The 20,068-nt window shown below is 46.6% G+C and overlaps 1 protein-coding gene across 1 annotated transcript in view; it reads left to right on the plus strand.

Annotated features, from left to right (window-relative positions):
* Positions 1-17,364, plus strand: part of Stk36 (serine/threonine kinase 36) — a 30,684-nt gene extending 13,320 nt beyond the window's left edge. Inside the window, exons 12-27 of the mRNA XM_021197329.2 lie at positions 3,287-3,466; positions 4,555-4,652; positions 5,104-5,209; positions 6,957-7,107; positions 7,386-7,513; positions 7,917-8,021; positions 8,665-8,763; positions 8,855-8,943; positions 9,190-9,253; positions 9,414-9,524; positions 12,365-12,439; positions 13,615-13,786; positions 14,030-14,177; positions 14,559-14,706; positions 15,043-15,789; positions 16,766-17,364. Coding sequence (XP_021052988.1) covers positions 3,287-3,466; positions 4,555-4,652; positions 5,104-5,209; positions 6,957-7,107; positions 7,386-7,513; positions 7,917-8,021; positions 8,665-8,763; positions 8,855-8,943; positions 9,190-9,253; positions 9,414-9,524; positions 12,365-12,439; positions 13,615-13,786; positions 14,030-14,177; positions 14,559-14,706; positions 15,043-15,789; positions 16,766-16,909 — 2,565 coding nt within the window. The 3' untranslated portion in view covers positions 16,910-17,364. The remainder of the gene's footprint in view (positions 1-3,286; positions 3,467-4,554; positions 4,653-5,103; positions 5,210-6,956; positions 7,108-7,385; positions 7,514-7,916; positions 8,022-8,664; positions 8,764-8,854; positions 8,944-9,189; positions 9,254-9,413; positions 9,525-12,364; positions 12,440-13,614; positions 13,787-14,029; positions 14,178-14,558; positions 14,707-15,042; positions 15,790-16,765) is intronic.
* Positions 17,365-20,068: the final 2,704 nt, after the last annotated feature.

The following is a 20,068-nucleotide window of genomic DNA, read 5'->3' on the forward strand; positions in this document are numbered from 1 at the left end:
GCTGGCCTAGAATTCATGGAGATGTACTTGCCTCCCGAGTGCTAGGATTAAAGGCGTGTACCATGGCTAGCTATTTTTTTGGTTTTACAACCAAAAATTCTATGTATATGCACGTTATCCATCTATGTACCGATATATCTTCATTTCCCTCGGCTAAATACCTAGTAGTGGAGCTGCGGGCCGAATGGTAAGCTGCTGGCCTGTCCTCCAAAGGAACTGTACCTTCTTCTTCTTCTTCTTCTTTTTTTTTTTTTTTAAGATTTATTTATTTATTTATTATATGTAAGTACACTGTAGCTGTTTTCAGACACACCAGAAAAAGGCCTCTGATCTCATTATAGATGGTTATGAGCCACCATGTGGTTGCTGGGAATTGAACTCAGGACCTTCGGAAGAGCAGTCAGTGCTCTTAACCGCTGAGTCATCTCTACAGTCCAGAACTGTTCCTTCTTATATTCCTACTGACAACCTGAGTTCTGTCGTCTCCACACCCTTGCTGACATTTGTTATTGCCTGACTTGTGACTGTAGCCATTCTAGTAAGAGTAACAGCTCGTCATTAGTTTAACTTGACCCCTAGGGCTGGAGAGGTAGCTCAGTGGTTAAGTGCACTGGCTGTTTGGACAGAGAACCTGGGTTCAATTCCTAGCACCACCCACAAAGCAGCTCACAGCTGTCAATAATTCTAGTTCCAGGGGATCTGATATCCTTTCCTGACCTCCAAGGGTGGCAGACACGCAAGTGGTACAAAGACTTATATGCAGGCAAACACTCATACACACGAAGTAAAGTAGGTTTAAAACACACTTCAGTGTTAATTTGAATCCCACTGTGATGAGTGCTGAGGACCTTTAAATGCTTTATTTTGTTCATTTGTGCATCTTTAGACTTTTTTTTTGTTTTTGAGACAGAGTTTTTGTGTAGCATTGGCTAACCTTGAATTCTCTCTGTAGACCAGGCTGGATCTCAGAGGTCTGCCTGCCTTGCCTCCTGGGTGCAGGATTAAAAGCATTCACCATAATTCTTTGTTCTTTTTTAAAAATTAATTTTTGGTGTGTCTGAAGACAGCTACAGTGTACTTACATATAATAGATAAATAAATCTTTAAAAAAATTAATTTAAAAATTAATTTCTACTTTTGGGAGCTTTTTGAAACATCTCTGGCTGTCTTGGAACTCCTATAGACCAGTTGGCCTTTAACTCAGAAAGATCTGCCTATGCCTCCTTAGTGCTGGGATTAAAGTATGCACCTCCACTGCCCAGCTTTCTTCTGGTCATTTTTAAAAATTAATTTTTTTGTCTTCTTAGCTATAAGAGTTCTCTTCATATTCTGGATACAAGACTTTTATCAGACAAGTGATTTATTTGCAAATCCCAGTCCATGATTTATCTTCTTTGTACTCAGATGGTATATTTTGAATTGAAATATTTTAAATATGTATTTTTTATGTTTCTGGGGTTGGGGAGGTCTTGTTATGTAGCGGAGTCTGAGCAGAAACCCCCCACGTAGCCCATGCAGGCCTCAGACTCAGAGCCCTCCTTCCTCTGTCTCCGATGCTGGGCTCCAGGAGGCATGGACCACCATGCTTGACAAGAGTTTGAATTTTGATTTTATTAGGTTATCAGGATTTTTCCTTTTGTGAATTATACTTTGCATTTATGAATAAGAAATATCCTCCAGCCACCAAGCAGTGGTAGCACACACCTTTAATTGCAGCATTTGGGAGGCAGAGGCAGGTGGATCTCTGAGTTTGAAGCCAGCCTGGCCTACAGAGCAAGTTTCCGGACAGCCAGGGCTACACAGAGAAACCCTGTCTTGGAAAAAAAAAAAAGATTCCTCCAAACCCAAGACCTTGAAGCCTTGAAGCCTTTGTAAACGCTCGATAGCGCTTGACGCTAAGGTCTCTGACCCATTTTGAGTTGATGTTTGATGCTTGTGCAGATCATGAAATAAGATCTAAGTTTGTCTCTGTATGTACTTTTTTAAAAGTTCTTCTTTCTCCACTGAATAATATTGGTACCTTGCTCTTATTTCCTGGATCTAACAGTTTTCCTCCTATTGTTGGAGCATGTCTAATGTGGGAGGTAGTCCTTTCTTCTCTCTCTCTCTCTCTCTCTCTCTCTCTCTCTCTCTCTCTCTCTCTGACTCTCTCTCTGTCTCTCTCTCCCTCCTACCTTTTTTTTTTTTGAGACAGGGTCTCTCTACCAGGCTAGCCCCAAATTCACAAGAGATCCACCTACCTCTGCTGTAATTAAAAGTGTGTGCAGGTGGTTTCTTGAGCCTGGGAAATTGAAGGCAACCCGTGCAACATCAAAAAATTAACCAATTATAATAACCAAATATAATAATGATTTTGGGGCCCATGCTGTGGTACATAGTAGAGGTCAGAGGCAGCTTTGTGGAGTTGGTTCTCTATTTTATCTTTGTATGGGTTCTGAACACCACCTTCAGGTAGTCAGGCTTGTGCAGGGAGCATTTACCCACTGAGCCATCTCACCAGCACAGCCCATTTCTTGGAAAACAGAAAGTCTTTGGCTTCTGGGATAAGACACCCTGGATCAGAATTCATGAAAACCCAGCTTTTGATCTGTGACTAGACTCTGATCTATACAAATACATCTGTTCTCTGTCTTTAAAATGAGTAGTTCTCTTTCCCACATACTGTAAAATGGGAGAATAAATCCCCAAATTGAGAACAACAACAACAAACTATGAGACATTAGGTGTGAGCATTACACTCTTGAAGAATACCCATTTAATTAAAAGTGTGATCCTATCCTTAAAGTGCAGATTGCACACAGACATGTGGTGGGCTATGTTCCCCATGTGGAATGTTGGCAGTCCTTGATCTAGAGCTGAATGATGGTTTGTTTCTCTGGAGTTAAATAACATTGTTTCATGTCTGTTGTTTTAACTTTTCAGAAGTGTGTGTGTGTGTGTGTGTGTGTGTGTGCCTGTGTGCCTGTGTGTGTGCATGCCTGTGTATGATCTTTAAGGTGAAGGGCTGGACAAGGGAGGGAACAGACAACAATGATGCTAGGGCTGGTGGACAGATCTTGAGTCTCCTGCCCCTTGGTCCCTGGTGTTCTCTATCAGGTGAGCTTCCATAGTCCTCTCTGGTGCAGTTCCCCTGCACCTGTGTTCTTCCCTGGCTTTTCAACTCGTCCAAGAAGGAATTCGGACTTATTCTGCTCTGGTAACACCCTGGAGACATTCAGTATTTGTGACTCTTCTCCCTTTCCTTATAATTATACCAATTGCTGTCTTCTCTCTCTCCTGTCCCCAGATCCTGAAAGGCGTCCTGGATGGTGTGTCCCACCTCCTTCCTGCACTCCGCATCCTGAGCAGTCTCCTGTCCAGCTGCAGTGATTCTGTGCTCTTGTATTCCTTCTGCCAGGAGGCAGGACTGCCCGAGCTGCCTCTTAGGCTTCTTAGGTACAGCCAGGAGAGTAGCAGCATCCAGCAGGTACACAGCCTAGCAGTCTCTGAAGACAAGAGGTGGTCCTTTTTCTTGGCTCCTTTCCTTAGTCTCCTTTCCTTGGCAGCTCTTTCTTGGAGCTGCTGATCTGTTTGGCCTGACCACCTCTTGTTTTCTGTCCTTTTTCTTTCTTTCTTTTTTAAAAAGATTTATTTATTTATTATATGTAAATACACTGTAGCTGTCTTCAGACACTCCAGAAGAGGGCGTCGGATCTTGTTTCAGATGGTTATGAGCCACCATGTGGTTGCTGGGATTTGAACTCTGGACCTTTGGAAGAGCACTCAGGTGCTCTTACCCACTGAGCCATCTCACCAGCCCTGTCCTCCTTTTTCTAATGACCAGACCATCACTTACAGATTCTGGTACCTTCTGGGGCTCTAAGCAAGTAGTATCAGTCAGTGGAGTAGGTAAAATAGATTAGTTATACAGCTGTCTAAGTTGTAGTGAGTATGAAAGACATCCCCACCGTAAACGGGGCTTCTTCTCAGCTCCAGCCCATGGTTGCCATGTGGTAACACAGCAAGTTTGAGCCCGTGTACCCAATCTGGTTTTCTAAGAGAAGAGAAAAGCCAGAGCTTTAGGAAATAGATAATTTCCCGATATTAGAATAGTCTCAGAAGGCGAGACTTGGGTTTTTTTTTTACCTGATTTTCAAACCAGGACATTGAAGTTCAGAAATGAACTCCTGCAGTCACTGCACTTGACCACATGACAGGTGGGAGAGCTAGGATCAAGGCTCAGTGTGTTTGGGACCAAACCTCTGCTTCCCTGCCTTGGGTCCTGCCATGGCTGAGCTCAGAGAACATCCTCCCTCCCCTAGTTTGAGTGGATAGTAAGACAGACCACAGCAGCCTAGATGCTCCCTCTGCTGCTGAGTGTCAGACTCAGTAAGGAACTAAAAAGGATAGTTTAATAGAAAGTAGCCCCTCTCTCCCTCCAACATCTCCAGATGGTCTGTAACCGGCTAGCTGACACTCTTGGCTCCCTCCCTCCCATCCCTTTCCATCTTGACTGGTGCTCTTCTGCTCTCGGTCTCCATTCTTCACATTACCTTTTCTCCCCCTTCTTCACAGCAACCTTGGTATGGGGCATTCTTACGGGACCTGGTGGCTGTGGTTCAGGCCTACTTTTCGTGCACCTTCAATCTGGAAAGGAGCCAGACAGGCAACAGGTGGGAAGCTTTCTCTCTGTCTGGCTTCAATGTCCACTCCATTTCCTCCCCCTCATTCGGAGGCCAGTGTGTGGAGGAGGGGGATGTGGGGCAGGGCTGAAGATGAGCTGAGTAACCTTCACAATCTAGTTGGTCCTCATGAGGGCCTTGAGACACTTAAAGCTTTTCCCCAAGACATCAGACTCTAAGAGTCGGCAGTAACCCAGCGCAGATGGGCCTCAGTGGAAGGATCAAGATATGAACACAGCTGAGAGGGGCTTGAATGGTGTGCGTGCATGTGTGTGTGTGTGTGTGTGTGTGTGTGTGTGTTAGCAGAGGTGAAAGGAGAAACATTCTGATGTGTTCCATGGCAGAGGTCTCCTGCCTTTCCAGAACTGACCCCCTTCATCATAGTCACCCTCCAGCTTTTCGTGGGAGGATGGGAAGATGCCATGGGTTCGTTCTTCCCCAGCCTGCAGGTGTTTCAGGAGGCTGCCAGCCTCTTTTTGGACCTGTTGGGGAAGCTGCTGGCCCAATCAGATGATTCTGAGCAGACATTTCGAAGGGATAGCCTTATGGTAATCTCCTCTCGCCTCCAGATTTCTGCCTTTCCTATCTTTTTCTGCATTTCTCCCAGCCCCTGTCTTATGACTACATCCATACAACAAACATTGAATTCTCACCATGTGCCATATGCCACATGAGTAAGAGAGTCACCACCTTGAAGAGACTAAAGATAGTCAAGAAGGGCTGGGCAGCGTGACATGTCTTTAGTTCCAGCACTTGGGAGGCAGAGGCAGGCAGATTTCTGAGTTTGAGACCAGCCTGGTCTACATAGTGAGTTCCAGGACAGCCAAGGCTATACAGAGAAATCATATCTTGGAGAAAACAAAAAACAAAAACAACAACAACAACAAAAAAAAAACAAACCAAAGCAAAATAAAAAGTCAAGTAGGGAAAGTGAAAAACCCACTAGAACTCTATACAGTGCAAAGGGCCACTGAAGAAGATGCCATTGGTGCTACATAGGAGTCCTCAAACGGTGAAGGAGGAAGGCATGTGTGCTAACATTTTAAGAATGCATAGCGGTTTTGCCAGGTGGGTGGGGCAGGGAAGGAGCTAGGCCGTTTTAGATAGAAAGAGCACTACACCTAAATTACAAAGGCAAATTACAGGGTCGTTAAGTGGTTTGGCATTTATCAAGGGCCACAAATATAAGTGTCTCAAAAAGTAAATAATTAAAATTTTAAAAACCAGGCATAGTGGTACATGCCATTAATTCCAGCACTCAGAAGGCAGCTGAATCTCTCTGAGTTCAGAGCCAGCCTGGTCTCTACATATAGTTGAGACGGCCAGGGCTATGTAGTAAGACCCTGTCTCCAAAACAAAACAACATAACAACCGAAAAAGACCCTCATCTTGCAGAACATCTAGTGTTCTCCAACTAAGTCTCATGAACTACTAAGTCCTCTGTCTCAGACCCTGAGTTAAGGACAGGAGAATGGAGGATTGAATGAGAGGACAACTGAGTTATCACAGGTCCAGAGGATACACACACAGGTGGCCAAGGAAAATAGCTGTGTGGTTGTTGTTGAAACCAGCAGTTGAGATCACAGCTGTGGCTAATTTTCTGCCCCAGTTAGTGAACCATTCCCTTTTCCAGTCTGAGATTCTAGTTTCCTATTCCTCTTCCTTTTGGGTCAAAAAGTTCTGAATATCCAGATGAAGTTTTTTTGTTTGTTTGTTTGTTGTTGTTGTTGTTTTTGGTTTTTCGAGACAGGATTTCTCTGTATAGCCTTGGCTGTCCTGGAACTCACTTTGTAGACCAGGCTGGCCTTGAACTCAGAAGTCCGCCTGCCTCTGCCTCCGGAGTGCTGGGATTAAAGGCATGCACCACCATGCCCGGCTCCCAGACGAAGTTTTGACCAGTAAGTCACCGTTGTAATTGGCCAGCATTTGTCACGTCATTTGAATACTGGGTTTAATGAGGCATCTGGAATAATTGTCTTTCTTCTTCTGAATTGTTATACCCCTGTACCACATTTTAGAAACATCATCTAGGGGGATGATGGTGAGACAATAGAAGGATCAGTTAGATGATTATGAGAGCATGTACAAGGGTTAAATCCCTGTACACAGAGAGAGTTTGTGTGGAGGTTGGAGGGGAGAGAGGGGAGGACAAACAGGAAGGCAGTCGTTGCATTTTCTCTAGGAGGAAGTCTTACTTCAGACAACTGTCCCCAGCTTCCTGGGGTGGTCCCTGTCCTCATTAAAGGCCAGTCAGTCTTCTGAAGCCCTGCTGTTAACTCCTCTTCTCTCCTTCAGTGCTTTTCAGCCTTGTGTGAAGCTGTGGACGGAAACAGCCGGGCCATCTCCAAAGCCTTCTACTCCAGCCTGTTGAGCACACAGCGTGCTGTGTTGGATGGGCTCCTTCACGGACTGACAGTTCCACAGCTTCCTTTCCACACACCACCAGGTGATCCGACTTCCCTGTTCTGTGGTCTGGCTCTGTCCTTCCTACTTCCATCATCTGGAATGGTGCCGCCTGGTGCTTCACAGGTGCTCAAGTTCAAAGGATGCAGGAGGATCAAGTTCAAAGTTATCTTCAGCTTCTTAGTTTAAGACTTGCCTGGGACATACTGAGACCCTGCCTCTAAACAAACAAACGAAGCAAGACACAGCAAAAAGATCCTAAAAAATTGAACGTGTGAGAAACAATCAGCCTTTAGCAGTATCCCTTGACTTTCTCCACAGGAGCCCCACAAGTGAGCCAGCCGCTGCGGGAGCAGAGTGAAGATGTACCTGGAGCCATCTCTTCTGCCCTGGCAGCCATGTGTACTGCCCCTGTGGGGCTGCCCAGCTGTTGGGACGCCAAGGAGCAGGTCTGAGCTACAAATTCATAGTCCTTTCTTCCTGCAGCATGGGAACTGGGGAGGCTGACCACAGTTTCTGCTGAGAGACCAAAAAAATAACAGTCAGGATGTCCAGAAACAGACATTCCCGGGCTGGTCTGGGCCTCTTGTTCAGCACAGTATGGCTAGAACGCCAGAGTGTTGGTCCCCTGGCTCAGCAGTCACTGCCCAGGTGATAGGGCCATTAAAACCAAACTAGGGAAGATTCCGTTCTCCACTGGCCATGGAGACTGGGAATGATATGGGGTCTGAGATTCCTAGTGAACCCAAAAGGGCCTGCACAAGTCGGAAAGTCCTGGCCAGCTGAAGAAACGTGAGGGACGGAAGTGGAATAAGGGAGACAGGATAGAGTTGAATAGGTATGTCTCCATAGGTCTCTTGGCATTTGGCCAACCAGCTAACTGAGGACAGCAGCCAACTGAGGCCATCCCTCATCTCTGGACTGCGGCACCATGTCCTGTGCCTCCACCTTCTCAAGGTACTTCCTTCCCACATCTTATACCTCACATTTCCTTTAACTTCTGGGAAGGGAGGGGAGGAGGGGAGTCAGGAGAAAGGGAAGGGAAGGAAGGAGAGAGAGAGAGAGAGAGAGAGAGAGAGAGAGAGAGAGAGAGAGAGATTATCCATAGTGGACGTGGTGATGCTTGCCTTTAATTCCCAGCACTCAGGAGGCAGAGGGAGGCTGCTCTCTGGGTTTGAGGCCAGCTTGCTTCCCAGCCTGGTCTATACTATATAGTGAGTTCTGGGCCACCCAGAACTCAGAGGAGAAAGGTTTCCTGGGATGTGTGGTTGAGAAGAGCAGGGCAGTCCATGTGATTCCATCCCAGCAGCAGAGAGAGACCTGTGGTGCTGTGGTGTCTGGCTCTCCCGTTCCCTCTCATTGCGTGCAGGCCCGGCCTGTGGGACAGTGCCACAGGACAGGTTTCCCTGCTTTGGAAACCCTCTGAGGCGTGCTTTACTTAGGCTCTTGTCACTCTAGCCATATTGACAGTCAAAACTGTCTCAGCCCCACGTGGGGACGCCAGCTCTCCTGAGAGGCTTGCATGCTTTTCAGCTGAGCCTTCCACCGTAGGACCTCAGTGCGGTTCTATCCACTGACGGCCTCCTTCCGGCCTCCCTAGGTTCTCTATGCCTGCTGCTATATTAGTGAGCGCCTGTGCCATATTCTGGGGCAAGAGCCCCTGGCCTTGGAGTCACTGCTGATGTTAGTCCAGGGCAAGGTAAGCCAGTGTGATCCCAACATGGTTGGGTGTCTCCTGGTGGTCCCGTCTCACCCAGAAGTTTTTCTGATACCTCAGGTTTCCTCTGCAGGTAAAAGTAGCAGACTGGGAAGAGTCCACTGAGGTGGCACTTTACCTCCTGTCCCTTCTTGTCTTTCGGCTCCAAGATCTGCCTTCAGGGTGAGTCATAAACTCAGATCTCTCGTTCTTGACTGAAGTCTTCCTCCCACAAAGCTGACCCTGACATATAGGGCATGGCACCCTTTAGCCTTTCCTTAGAAGGGGCTAGCATTTCTCTATGAAGAACAGGCCTGGAGTCTCATCACTTTTCGACCTTGGAGGTAGACATGCAGCGTGGGTGGAACCCAGGTGTAGTACCAGGGAGAGGAAGGACCCACTGTCACCTCCCGTGCATCTCTGTTCCAGGATGGAGAAGCTGGGCAGTGAGGTTGCTGCTCTCTTTACCCACTCACACGTCGTCTCTCTCGTGGTGAGTTTTCGACCTTCTCCCTTATTAACGCCCTTCATCTGACCCTCTTGGGGGCAGGCAGCCATACTTCTATCCACAGCTGTCTCAGCAAGCATCTCCTACATGCCCTGAACACCATTTGGGTTCACATGTCCCTCCTTTTCCTCTGCCTTTCTCACAGAATGCAGCAGCCTGTCTCTTAGGACAGCTTGGTCAGCAAGGGGTGACCTTTGACCTCCAGCCCCGGGAATGGATTGCTGCAGCTGCACACGCCTTGTCTGCCCCTGCAGAGGTGAGGCACTGGGGAAGGCCCAGATGTGTTTGCTGAGGCCAGCACCAGGGCAGCCCTCCTGGGGACAGACCATATCTGGGACACCCGAAGGAAACTACAGAGTGGAAAAGGAGTCAAGAAGCCTCCCTTCCTTGCCTCTGCCTCCTGACAGTGGGTTGTTTGGGGCCTGGGCTGGTCAGTGCTGCTTTTCTGATACAGAACTTCCAAAGATGGAGACAGGGAAGGGGGACATAAAGGAAGCTGCCCAGGTACCTGGGGAGAGAGGTTCCCTGCCTGCTTTGGTCTCCTCCAGGAACTCATGTTCTTTTGACTGAAGTTCTTCCTGATACTTTAATCATGTACCTCCTACTGCAATGTCTCACTCTTCTCCATCACTAACACTGAGTAGTGTGCTCTTCAGGCACATGGCTTGCTCTTTCTCTAGAACTAATGTGTAGCAGTGCATCCTTCAGGAACTCAGGCTTCTGTTTTGCCTTCTTCTTTTCCCTTTCAGGCCCTTTGGACTTCTTTGTGTTGGTTTGGGTTATGTTTTGGTTTTTGGTGTTTGAGGTAGTGTTTCTCTGTACAGCCTTGGCTGTCCTGGAACTCACTTTGTGGTCTACACTGACCTTGAACTCACAGATATCTTTCTGCCTCTGCCTCCGGAGTGCTGTGGTTGAAGGCATGTACCACCATTGCCTGACCCCTTTTGAACTCTTCCCTCTCTGGAAAAAGGATAGACTTCATATTTCTATAATTGTCATCCTTATATATGTAGACCTTACTGTTCTTTATAACTTATATCTCACATTTCCCACAACACACTTGGAAGATTGGACACAGCAAATGCAGTAATAGTCGCCTGCTTGTCCTTTTGAGGTTGGCCTTCAGAGGGGTTGCATCACAGCTAAAGCACTAACATTCACCCAGAAGCTTCTCCCCGTTACCCCTTTAGATGGCTTCCCAGGTCCAGTATTCTGCCTTAGGGTTGACTCCATCTTGTGGCTCTGTGGCACCTTCTCTGACCACCTGGCTGTATTTGTGTGTTATCTCTCTCTAGCCTCTAGCCATCTCAAGGAAAGTTGCCCTGTTATTCTCTTCCCTGCCACCAGAGTGAGCTTTCTAAGGGGAAAATAGTGCCATCCATTCAATCGATGGTTCTTGAACACAGACCTGTTGTTGAGTGTTTCGCACTATTCTAAATTCTGAGAATAAAGCAATGGATACGAGATGTTATAAAATATTGCTATTTTGGGTGCCACGGACCACCCCAGTTGGGTATGGGGGTCCCTGGAATGAAGGTCCTTGAAGCTAGGTGGGAAAGGATTTGGCAGTGACAAACAGAAACAAACACAGAGGCAGTTTGAATCTGAGTGGATTTTGCAGCTCTCAAGCAGGGGATTTTATACATTAAAAACCAAACATTACATCTCTTAGGAACTATATCCAATGAAACAATCATAAATACCAGCAAAAACCATTTGGCACAGTAACACACAAAAATCATCCAAGCATTACAACTCTAAAACTATTCAGTGAATCACAAACAGAACAGGTAACATCATTATTAATATAAATCATCAAATATAACAATTCAAAAAGATGTATTCAGTGGGGCAGTTGTCCAAGGTTAGTGGCATATTTCCAAGAGTAGGTTAATAAATCTTTATGGTCAGTACTCTTAACCACTAAGCTAACTCTCCAGCCCCATGGTCAATTATTATTTAATATCTAATGCCTGATTTTTTAATAAATCTTCAGTGCATAAATTTAAACTATTTTAATTCTTTCTAATTAAGGCTTTCTTTACCATATACCAAACCCCACCTCATGTGTACACATGTGTAGTCATATGAAATTTTATTGTTGGGAAAGTTTTTATCTATTATAGTTTTGTAAATGATTTAAAAAGTAATACATTGGTTTCCCTGGGGATAAGGTCATGTTAGTGACCCCATCTCTAGGGATGGTTTCTTACCCATTATTCTTGATTAAGATCTTGGCCTAGGCTACCAGGAACATGTAAATAAGAAAAAGAAAAAGAGAAAACAAAACAGATAGATTGCCATGAGAACTACAGCTCAATAATTTTTCTCTGGCAAAGAGTTCCACAACCGGTTCCAGGAGGCCTCCCCCTTTTGAGGTCAGTCACCTCAGTCTGTGGAACTTGTCACACAGATCCGACTGGAGGTGGCATTCAGGAACAGAAGTCATGCTGTGCAAGTCTTTATTGGCTTCCCACTGCTTATAGGAACTGCCTCAGACTCTGTAGACCAACCACAGCAGTGTTGACTGGCATGGCCTATCTGATGCCAGGGGGCTCCAAAGCCTTGTCATTCACTTCTGGAGTTTGCTATGAGTTTTCATGCCCACCTGCTTCTCTCTGTGCTGTGCTCTGTACATCTTAGGGTGTTCTGCCTTCCTACTGCCTCCTTCCCTTGTCTGACTTTAAAGTTTTATCTCCTTATTTTGAAGTGCTGGAGATTGAATTCAGGGCCTGGCACAACCTTGGCTGCCATTGAGCTACAGTCCAGCCCCGCCTTTAAAATGTTGAATATGTATGTCTCTGTCTCTAAGAGATGCTGTTAAGCACATTCAACTGTGTAAACAACTTCTTGTTTAGCAAACATCTTCCTAAATTAGAATTGTTTTTGGACCCAAAAGCTTATCCTACTAGAATGTCTATCTTTAGGAACATGATGAAAGAGTAGGCAAAACCCAAGGCTCCTGAGACCCAAACTTGTCCGATTCTGCCAGGCCAAGAAAGAGGTTTTTCTACCCACCAGGGTGCTGGGAGCCTGGTCTGGGTGCCTACCTCTCCCCTCTTGAGCATCTCTGTTCCTCTTGCCTCTCTCCAACAGGTCCGGCTGACTCCGCCGTGTAGTTGTGGCTTCTATGATGGCCTCCTCATTCTTCTGCTTCAGCTCCTTACGCAGGTACAGGTGTGCCGTGAGACTGAGGAGCAAAGAGGGGAACTAGGTAGAGCTTGGAATCACTAGAATATAGACATGAAGAAGTACCCCATGCTTGCCTGTCATCTCACACTGCTGTTAACTGTACTAGCCGGAAAAGGCCCCCTGCCCACAACAGCACCCGGAAGTGAGCTGTCCAGCTGCGGTAGAAAAGCAGCTCCTCAGGTTGGGGGCTTGTGGGCTTTTTCTTATCGTTATTTAGATGAAATTTTTTCTTCACCCAAAGGATCAACAAGTTCTAGGCCAGCCTTGGCCATATAGTACGTTTGAGGCTAGCTTGAGGTACATAAGCTCTTGTTTCAATGGGAAAAAAGTTGTTTTTGTTTGTTTGTGTTTTTTTTTTAAGATTTATTTATTTATTATATGTAATTACACTGTAGCTGACTTCAGACACTCCAGAAGAGGACATCAGATCTTGTTACAGATGGTTGTGAGCCACCATATGGTTGCTGGGATTTGAACTCGGGACCTTTGGAAGAGCAGTCGGGTACTCTTACCCACTGAGCCATCTCACCAGCCCTGTTTTGTTTTTTAAAATAAGCCTTGTAACAACTTGGCCTTGACATGAACAGACCTGAACAGGCTAATTTCTTAGTTTTCAGTAGGCACATACATAGATTGAGAGGTCGGGTTAAGCTATAGCAAAGGAACATAAGCTGGGGTGTGGTGGTGGACTTAAAATTGTAGGGTTTGGGAGCCTGAGGCAGGAGGATGGTAAGTTTGAGGGCAGCCTGAATACATACATAGTATTATACAGAATACATAATGAATTTTTCTTTTCTTTGTTTGTTTGGCTTTGGGTTTGTTTTGTTTTGTTTTGTTTTTGTGTTTTCAAGACAGGGTTTCTCTGTGTAGCCCTGACTGTGCTGAAACTCACTCTGTAGACTCAGAGATCCACCTGCCCAGCTACTCTGTAGACCAGGCTGGCCTCAGATCCGTCTGCCCAGATGGATGCTATTTTCTAAAAAGAAGGAAGAGAAGGAGGGAGGGAGGAAAGATAAAGGGGAAATGGGAAAGGAAAGGAAGGAAAATATGGCAATATTAGGTGGGAAGGATGGTTTCTGTGACTCTGTGTCCGGGATAGCGATAACAAAAAGGTATTTGGATCCCTGCCTTCTGCATGTCCTCCTCTCTAACAGGGGAAGCCTGGCCTGGTCAGGGATGTGGCTGGCTCAGAGGTGTGGACCATTCTGTGGCACCGCTTTTCCATGGCTCTGAGGCTGCCCGAGGAGGTATCTGCCCAGGAAGACGACCTGTCACTATCAAGTCCCTCCAGCTTAGAGCCAGACTGGACACTGATTTCACCCCAAGGTGGCTTTCTCTTACCATAGCTCTGTTTGCATAGGGTTCCTCTTCAAAAGGGGGCAGCTTAGAACTGGGTTATCCTACAGATAATTGCTTCTACTGTGTGCAGAGAGGGTGTTAGGGACTACAATGGAGCTGCTCACCAATGGGGGACCAAAAGGACCAGACAGGTTCTGGGAGCCTTGGATGATCAGGGGCACCTGGGGCTCCTGCTTGCTTTACTAGCTCTGCATTCTCTGTTGTTTTCAGGCATGGCAGCCTTGCTGAGCCTGGCCATGACCATCTTCACACAGGAGTCCCAGTTATGCCTGAGCCACCTGTCCCAGCATGGCAGTGTCCTCATGCTGACCCTGAAGCACCTGCTTTCACCCAGCTTCTTGCACCACCTGAGCCAGGCGTGAGTCTGAACTAGAAAAACAGCAGCGTCAGGCTCTAAGGGGAGGAGGAAGCGAGGGCAGGAGAAGAGCAGAAGGCTACAGGTGGGGCAAGGACTGGGCTGGAACCCAAGAGTGCTGAGATTGGGAAAGTGGAGCTTCGAGAGCAAGTGTGAAGAGGGAGAGGCAGCATCTTAGAGGCAGTCTTTTTTTTTTGGTTTTTCGAGACAGGGTTTCTCTGTATAGCCCTGGCTGTTCTGGAACTCACTTTGTAGACCAGGCTGGCCTTGAACTCAGAAATCCACCTGCCTCTGCCTCCCAAGTGCTTGGATTAAAGGCGTGGGCCACCACTGCCCAGCAGAAGCAGTGTCTTAAAGAGCGAGTCTGTGTTCCTCCCGTCCTAGGCCGCAGGGGCCCGAGTTTCTCCCCGTCGTGGTGCTCTCTGTGTGCAAGCTGCTCTGCTTCCCTTTCGCCCTGGATGTGGATGCTGACCTCCTTGTAGGTGTCTTGGCTGACCTCAGGGCCTCGGAAGTGGCAGTCTGCCTGCTGCAGGTATGTGGAGGAGTTCCCCCTGTTCACTGGTCTCTCATCTGGTTCTATTGGAACTCCGTTGAGAGGCCAGGTACTGGAGCTCAGCTCTTTGGTCAGAAATTACTGCCCTGGCACTCTTTAGTGTTAGACCTTAGATCTTTGGAGGCAGAAATTGTGCCTCTGCAGAGCCAGGTGTAAGTGTAGACAGAATCTGCTCTTGGACTCCAGGTGGGTTTCATGTTTTGTGCTATGGGAGCAAGGCTCCGCTGCCTCGGAAGATTTCTTTCCTTGGCTTGGCATTTCTGTCTGCCAGTGTTTGCTCTCTTTTGCCTTTGCCTGAACACTCATTTCTTCTAGGTCTGCTGCCACCACCTTTCATTGTTACAAGCAGAGCTGCCCCTTGGCCTCCTTACACGCCTGGCCCTCACGGATCCCACCTCTCTCAAGCAGTTTGTAAACACAGTGGCCACCTCTTCTAGAGCCATCTTCTCATTCCTCTCTGTTGTTCTACTGAGTGACCAGCCCCTCATGATCTCTGACCTCCTGTCCCTGCTGACACACACAGCCCGGATTCTGTCCCCCAGCCACCTGTCCTTTATCCAAGAGCTCCTGTCTGGCTCCGATGAGTCCTATCGTCCATTGCGCAGCCTCCTAGGCCACTCGGAGAACACTGTGCGAGTCCGTGCATATGGGCTCCTGGGACATTTATTACAGCACAGCATGGCCCTACGTGGGGCACTACAGAGTCAGTCGGGACTGCTCAACCTTCTGCTGTTAGGGCTTGGAGACAAGGACCCTGCCGTGCGACGCAGTGCCAGCTTTGCTGTGGGCAATGCAGCCTACCAGGCTGGGCCCTTGGGACCTGCCTTGGCAGCTGCAGTGCCCAGTATGACCCAGCTGCTTGGAGATGCTCAAGATGGGACCCGGCGCAATGCTGCATCAGCTCTAGGCAATCTGGGACCTGAAGGATTGGGCAAGGAGCTATTAAAGTGCCAAGTACCCCAGCGGCTCCTAGAAATGGCATGTGGAGACCCTCAGCCAACTGTCAAAGAGGCTGCCCTCATTGCCCTTCGGAGCCTCCAACAGGAGCCCTGTATTCATCAGGTAAAGCCAGGGGACTTCTGAGCCATGATGATCAAAGGCCCTGAAGTTCATGGCATCTCTCTAGTGTAGTTTGTGATGACCCAGGATACCTAGAAATGCAAAATACTCCCTATCTAGATGTAAGACACTCAAAGACTGTGCTTTGGAGGTGGGTTTCCTAATGCATCCTAGAGAAGGGCACGGATCTGGAAGGCTCCAGTGGGCTAGGGCATGCCTGAGACCCCGAGTCTTATCTCTTCCAGACACAAAACAGAAGGGAGATGGGGAGAGCCAGAAGATACTGAGGTCGCGAAGCCGTAGCACAGAGCTTGGCCTTTAAGCTTTATTGCCTAGGTTAAGCTATTATTCCCCTCTTTTTGTAGGTGAGAAAACTGAAGCAGAACTAATTTAGTAACATGTCAGAGTTACAGAGCTCTCAGGAGGAACAGGGCTTTTGAACTCCTGCATCTGGGTCTAGAGCCTGTTCTCATCAAATAAGATTTTGTTTTGCTTCTACTTAATGTTGAGTCTCTAAAAAAAACCCACAAGATTCACACATCTGAGCTATCACAGAGTAGAATTGGTTGGTGTGGTATCATTAGAACCGCAGGCAATTGACAGGCTGGTACTGAACTAAAAGACTTTCTGGCAGTCAATGTGAGGAAACAATGAAATGGTGGGAAATGAAGGACGACCCACTGGGAAGCAGAGGGTCTGGCTTACTGTGGGATACTACTGCTTTCTTTAACCCCTTCCTGGGGACAGGTGAATGGGTCACCTGGTGCATTGTTTTTATGGCCAGTACCCAGAGAGAGTAGAATTAAGTAACTGGGTGTTGTTGAGTCATAGCCCCTGAGATTTCTTGTCTTGACCAGTCTATTCCAAATCTGTAAGAGGCCCATCTCACTTTTCTCAGTTAAAGGCGAATCCCTGGCATGTGCCAACACTGCCGCTTCTCACCCTTCTGTCAAGTTCTGTCATCTGCTTTAATTTGCAGGTGCTGGTGTCACTGGGTGCCAGTGAGAAGTTAGCCTTGCTCTCTTTGGGGAATCAGTTACTGCCGAATAGCAGCAACAGGCCTGCCTCCATCAGACACTGCAGGAAGCTCATCCACCTCCTGAGGCCGACCCACAGCACATGACCCCACACTCCTGGGGTCACCTCCAGCCTTCACTGTCCTACTGTTGCCAAGACATCCTTATTCTACCCAAGCTACTAACTCAGCCAAGAGCTGAAGAGACTGAGAAAGAGTGCTGAGCTGCCAACTCCCCTGCAAGGGGGAAACTAGAAGAGATTTTCTTATTAAAGCTTCCTTTCCCTAGATTTATGATGACTTGAATCAGTAAACTTCATCACTGTTGGTGCCAGAGAAAATCCCTTCCTTTCTACATGTAGGCATCTTCCCTCCAGTAATGGGCCCTTAACCCCAGGACCATGCCATCCACCCAGGCCTTAGGGAAAAAACTACCTCTGCCTTACTGGATCTCCTGTAATCTGCCTGGCTACTTTTGCCTTAAGTACACTACTGATCTCTATTTAAGCTCTGTCCCATGGGGATAAATGTCATCACTCCTATTGTCGAGGGGTTCCTCAGCCCTTATCCCACTTTCCTTCCATGAGTGGTGTGTGTGTGTAATGTACACTTACATATATATGTACATATATGTATGTATACACACACACACACACACATATATATAATATATATATATATATTTGTTTGTAAACCTTTAGTGAAAATTGTGCCTCACCCTACCTGAAGCTCCCAAGGTAAAGGGTTGGGAGGCTTGGGCTTTTTTCTAGCTTCTCTGACACGAGGAGCCCTGTACCCTGTTCACCCAAGATCCTGGTTTACAGAATTGTTTATACCTTTCAAGGAAAGGCCAGTGGAGCTAATACAGAGAAGACTGGGGCTAAACAGAGGTAAATCAAGGTGCTTTGAAATAATACAGTCATTTTAGTATTTAATGCAGTGTCATTGTATATGGAACCCTAGCTGCTTTGAAAGAATTTATGGAGACTGGTGTTTACCAGAAAAAAGTGTTTGACTGTCCCATTAGCTAGAATTGAATGTAACCAGTTTGCCTGAAAGGACGTTGGGCAGACATGTTAGAATCTAACTGCATGTGTATTAGGAAGTTTGACTGAGATAAGCTTCCAGGTCCCCGATTTCTCCATCCAGTAAAAGGGGAGGCTCCTCTTGGTATGGCTCAGTGATCAGTGCTTGCTGCCTAGGTATGAGGCGTTCTGGGTTCAGTCCCCAGCTGATGGGAGGGGGAAGAAAGGTGCCTTTCTGTCCTTCCTTAATTAAAAGTTTTAAGAAATGAAAAATGAGTGTGATTATCTATTTTTATAAGGAGTTTTCTCATCTACTATATTTAGTTATATCTTAGCAAAAGAAAGATTTCTCTAAAACCCTCCTTAATTTTCTGCTTTCTCTCTCTCTCTCTCTCTCTCTTTCTCTCTCTCTCTATATATATAATATATATAAAATAATGTATATTATATATACATATGTGTAATATATATATGTGTGTATATATATATATATATATATATATATATATATAATTTTTGTTTGTTTGTTTTGAGACAGTTTCTCTGTGTAGCTTCCTAGAATGCACTCAGGCTGGCCTTGAACTCAAGAGATCTGTTTGCCTCTGCCTCCTGAGAGCTGGCATTAAAGATGTGCACTACCACCACTTGGCCTGTATTTTATTTTAATTCAGCACTTGTGCTCGTGCACATGCACACACACGCATGCACACATACACGTGCATACACACATACCCTTCCTGTGTACTGTTTGAAGCACTAGAGATAGAACTGTGCCTGACACAGAGTTTCCATTCTGACTGGAAAACCAGGAAACCTATTAAAATAAGTGAACTGAAGCTGAATGGAATGGCAGCTACTGAAGAGGCTGAGGCAGGAAGATAACATTAGCAGGAGTCTAAGACCAGCCTTTTCGACATAGCAAGAGCCAATCTTACAGAATAAACTAATTAAATAAACTGTGTAGAAAGGTGATTTTAAGTGCTCTGCAATAAAAACAAAGAAAAGGGTTTAAAAAGCTGGATGATCAGGGTAGGCCCTTACCTGGAAAAGAGCGTAGGAAAAGTGACGAGGGCCGGAAGGTCCTGATGGGGCAGATGCTGCAGGCCGTGTATGCCTTGTAGGGTTGAGAGGTTTTCTAGCTGCTGCTGGGATCGATGGGAAGGCTCAGCACAGAGGAATATACGATTTACCTTATGCTCTTAAGAAAGGGCTGTGGTGCCAGGTGGTGCTGGTGCACGCCTTTAATCCCAGCACTAGGGAGGCAGAGGCAGGCGGATTTCTGAGTTCGAAGCCAGCCTAGTCTACAAAGTGAGTTCCAGGACAGCCAGGGCTATACAGAGAGACCCTGTCTCGAAAAACCAAAAGAAAAAAAAAGGGGGGGGTAGGGCTTACTCGAGGCTGGGAAAATGGCTGTGTGTAAAGTGCTTGCTTCACATCTAACAGCTGGGCATAATGGTATGCTGCTGTAACCTGAGCACTGTGCAGGCACAGACGGGCAGATCCTCTGGCTTTGCTGGCCTGCCAATCTAACCAAAAGAGGTCTAGGTTCAGTGAGACTCTGTCTAAAATATAAGGTCAAGTGCAGCCCAAGTGATAGACAATCGTGACTTTTTTTATTTTTTTGAAACAAAGTCTTGTTATGTAGCCTTACCTGGCTTGGAACTCATTATGAAGATTAGGTGAGTTTCCAACTCAAAGAAGTCTTCATGCCTCTCTCGGCCTCCCAAGTGCCAGGATTAAATGCATGCAGCACCACACACAACAGAATGGCATCTGAACTGGGTCTATTGACAAGGTAGTCGGGTTTTACATAAAGTTTGAATATAAGGCAAACAATGTCTTGGCTGGTTGGACATGGGAGGTGACTAATGATTAAGCAGAGAAGGATAACCTCAAGGTTTTGGCCTGAGTAATTGGAAGGACTAAACTTTGAGTTACGGAGGGAAGGAAAGTGCCAGCAGAGTGGTGACAGGCGGGGGGATTTCAGCTTTGGACACCTTAAGTCTTTTGGTTGGAAATTTTCAAAATGAGTCAAAGGAGGTAGAGGTGTGGGCGATACACTTCTATAACCCCAACTCTAAGAAAAAAAAGAAGAATAAGTTCAAACCAGATCAATTTTGGGGGATGGTGCTCATGACATGTGGAGGACAGAGGGCAACTTCGGATATTTATTGTCCTCTAATTTTTAGAAAGGGTCTCAGTGAACCAAAGCCTCTCTCTCTCTCTCTCTCTCTCTCTCTCT

This window comes from Mus pahari, chromosome 5, assembly GCF_900095145.1.
Source record: "Mus pahari chromosome 5, PAHARI_EIJ_v1.1, whole genome shotgun sequence".
NCBI classification, from domain to species: domain Eukaryota; kingdom Metazoa; phylum Chordata; class Mammalia; order Rodentia; family Muridae; genus Mus; species Mus pahari.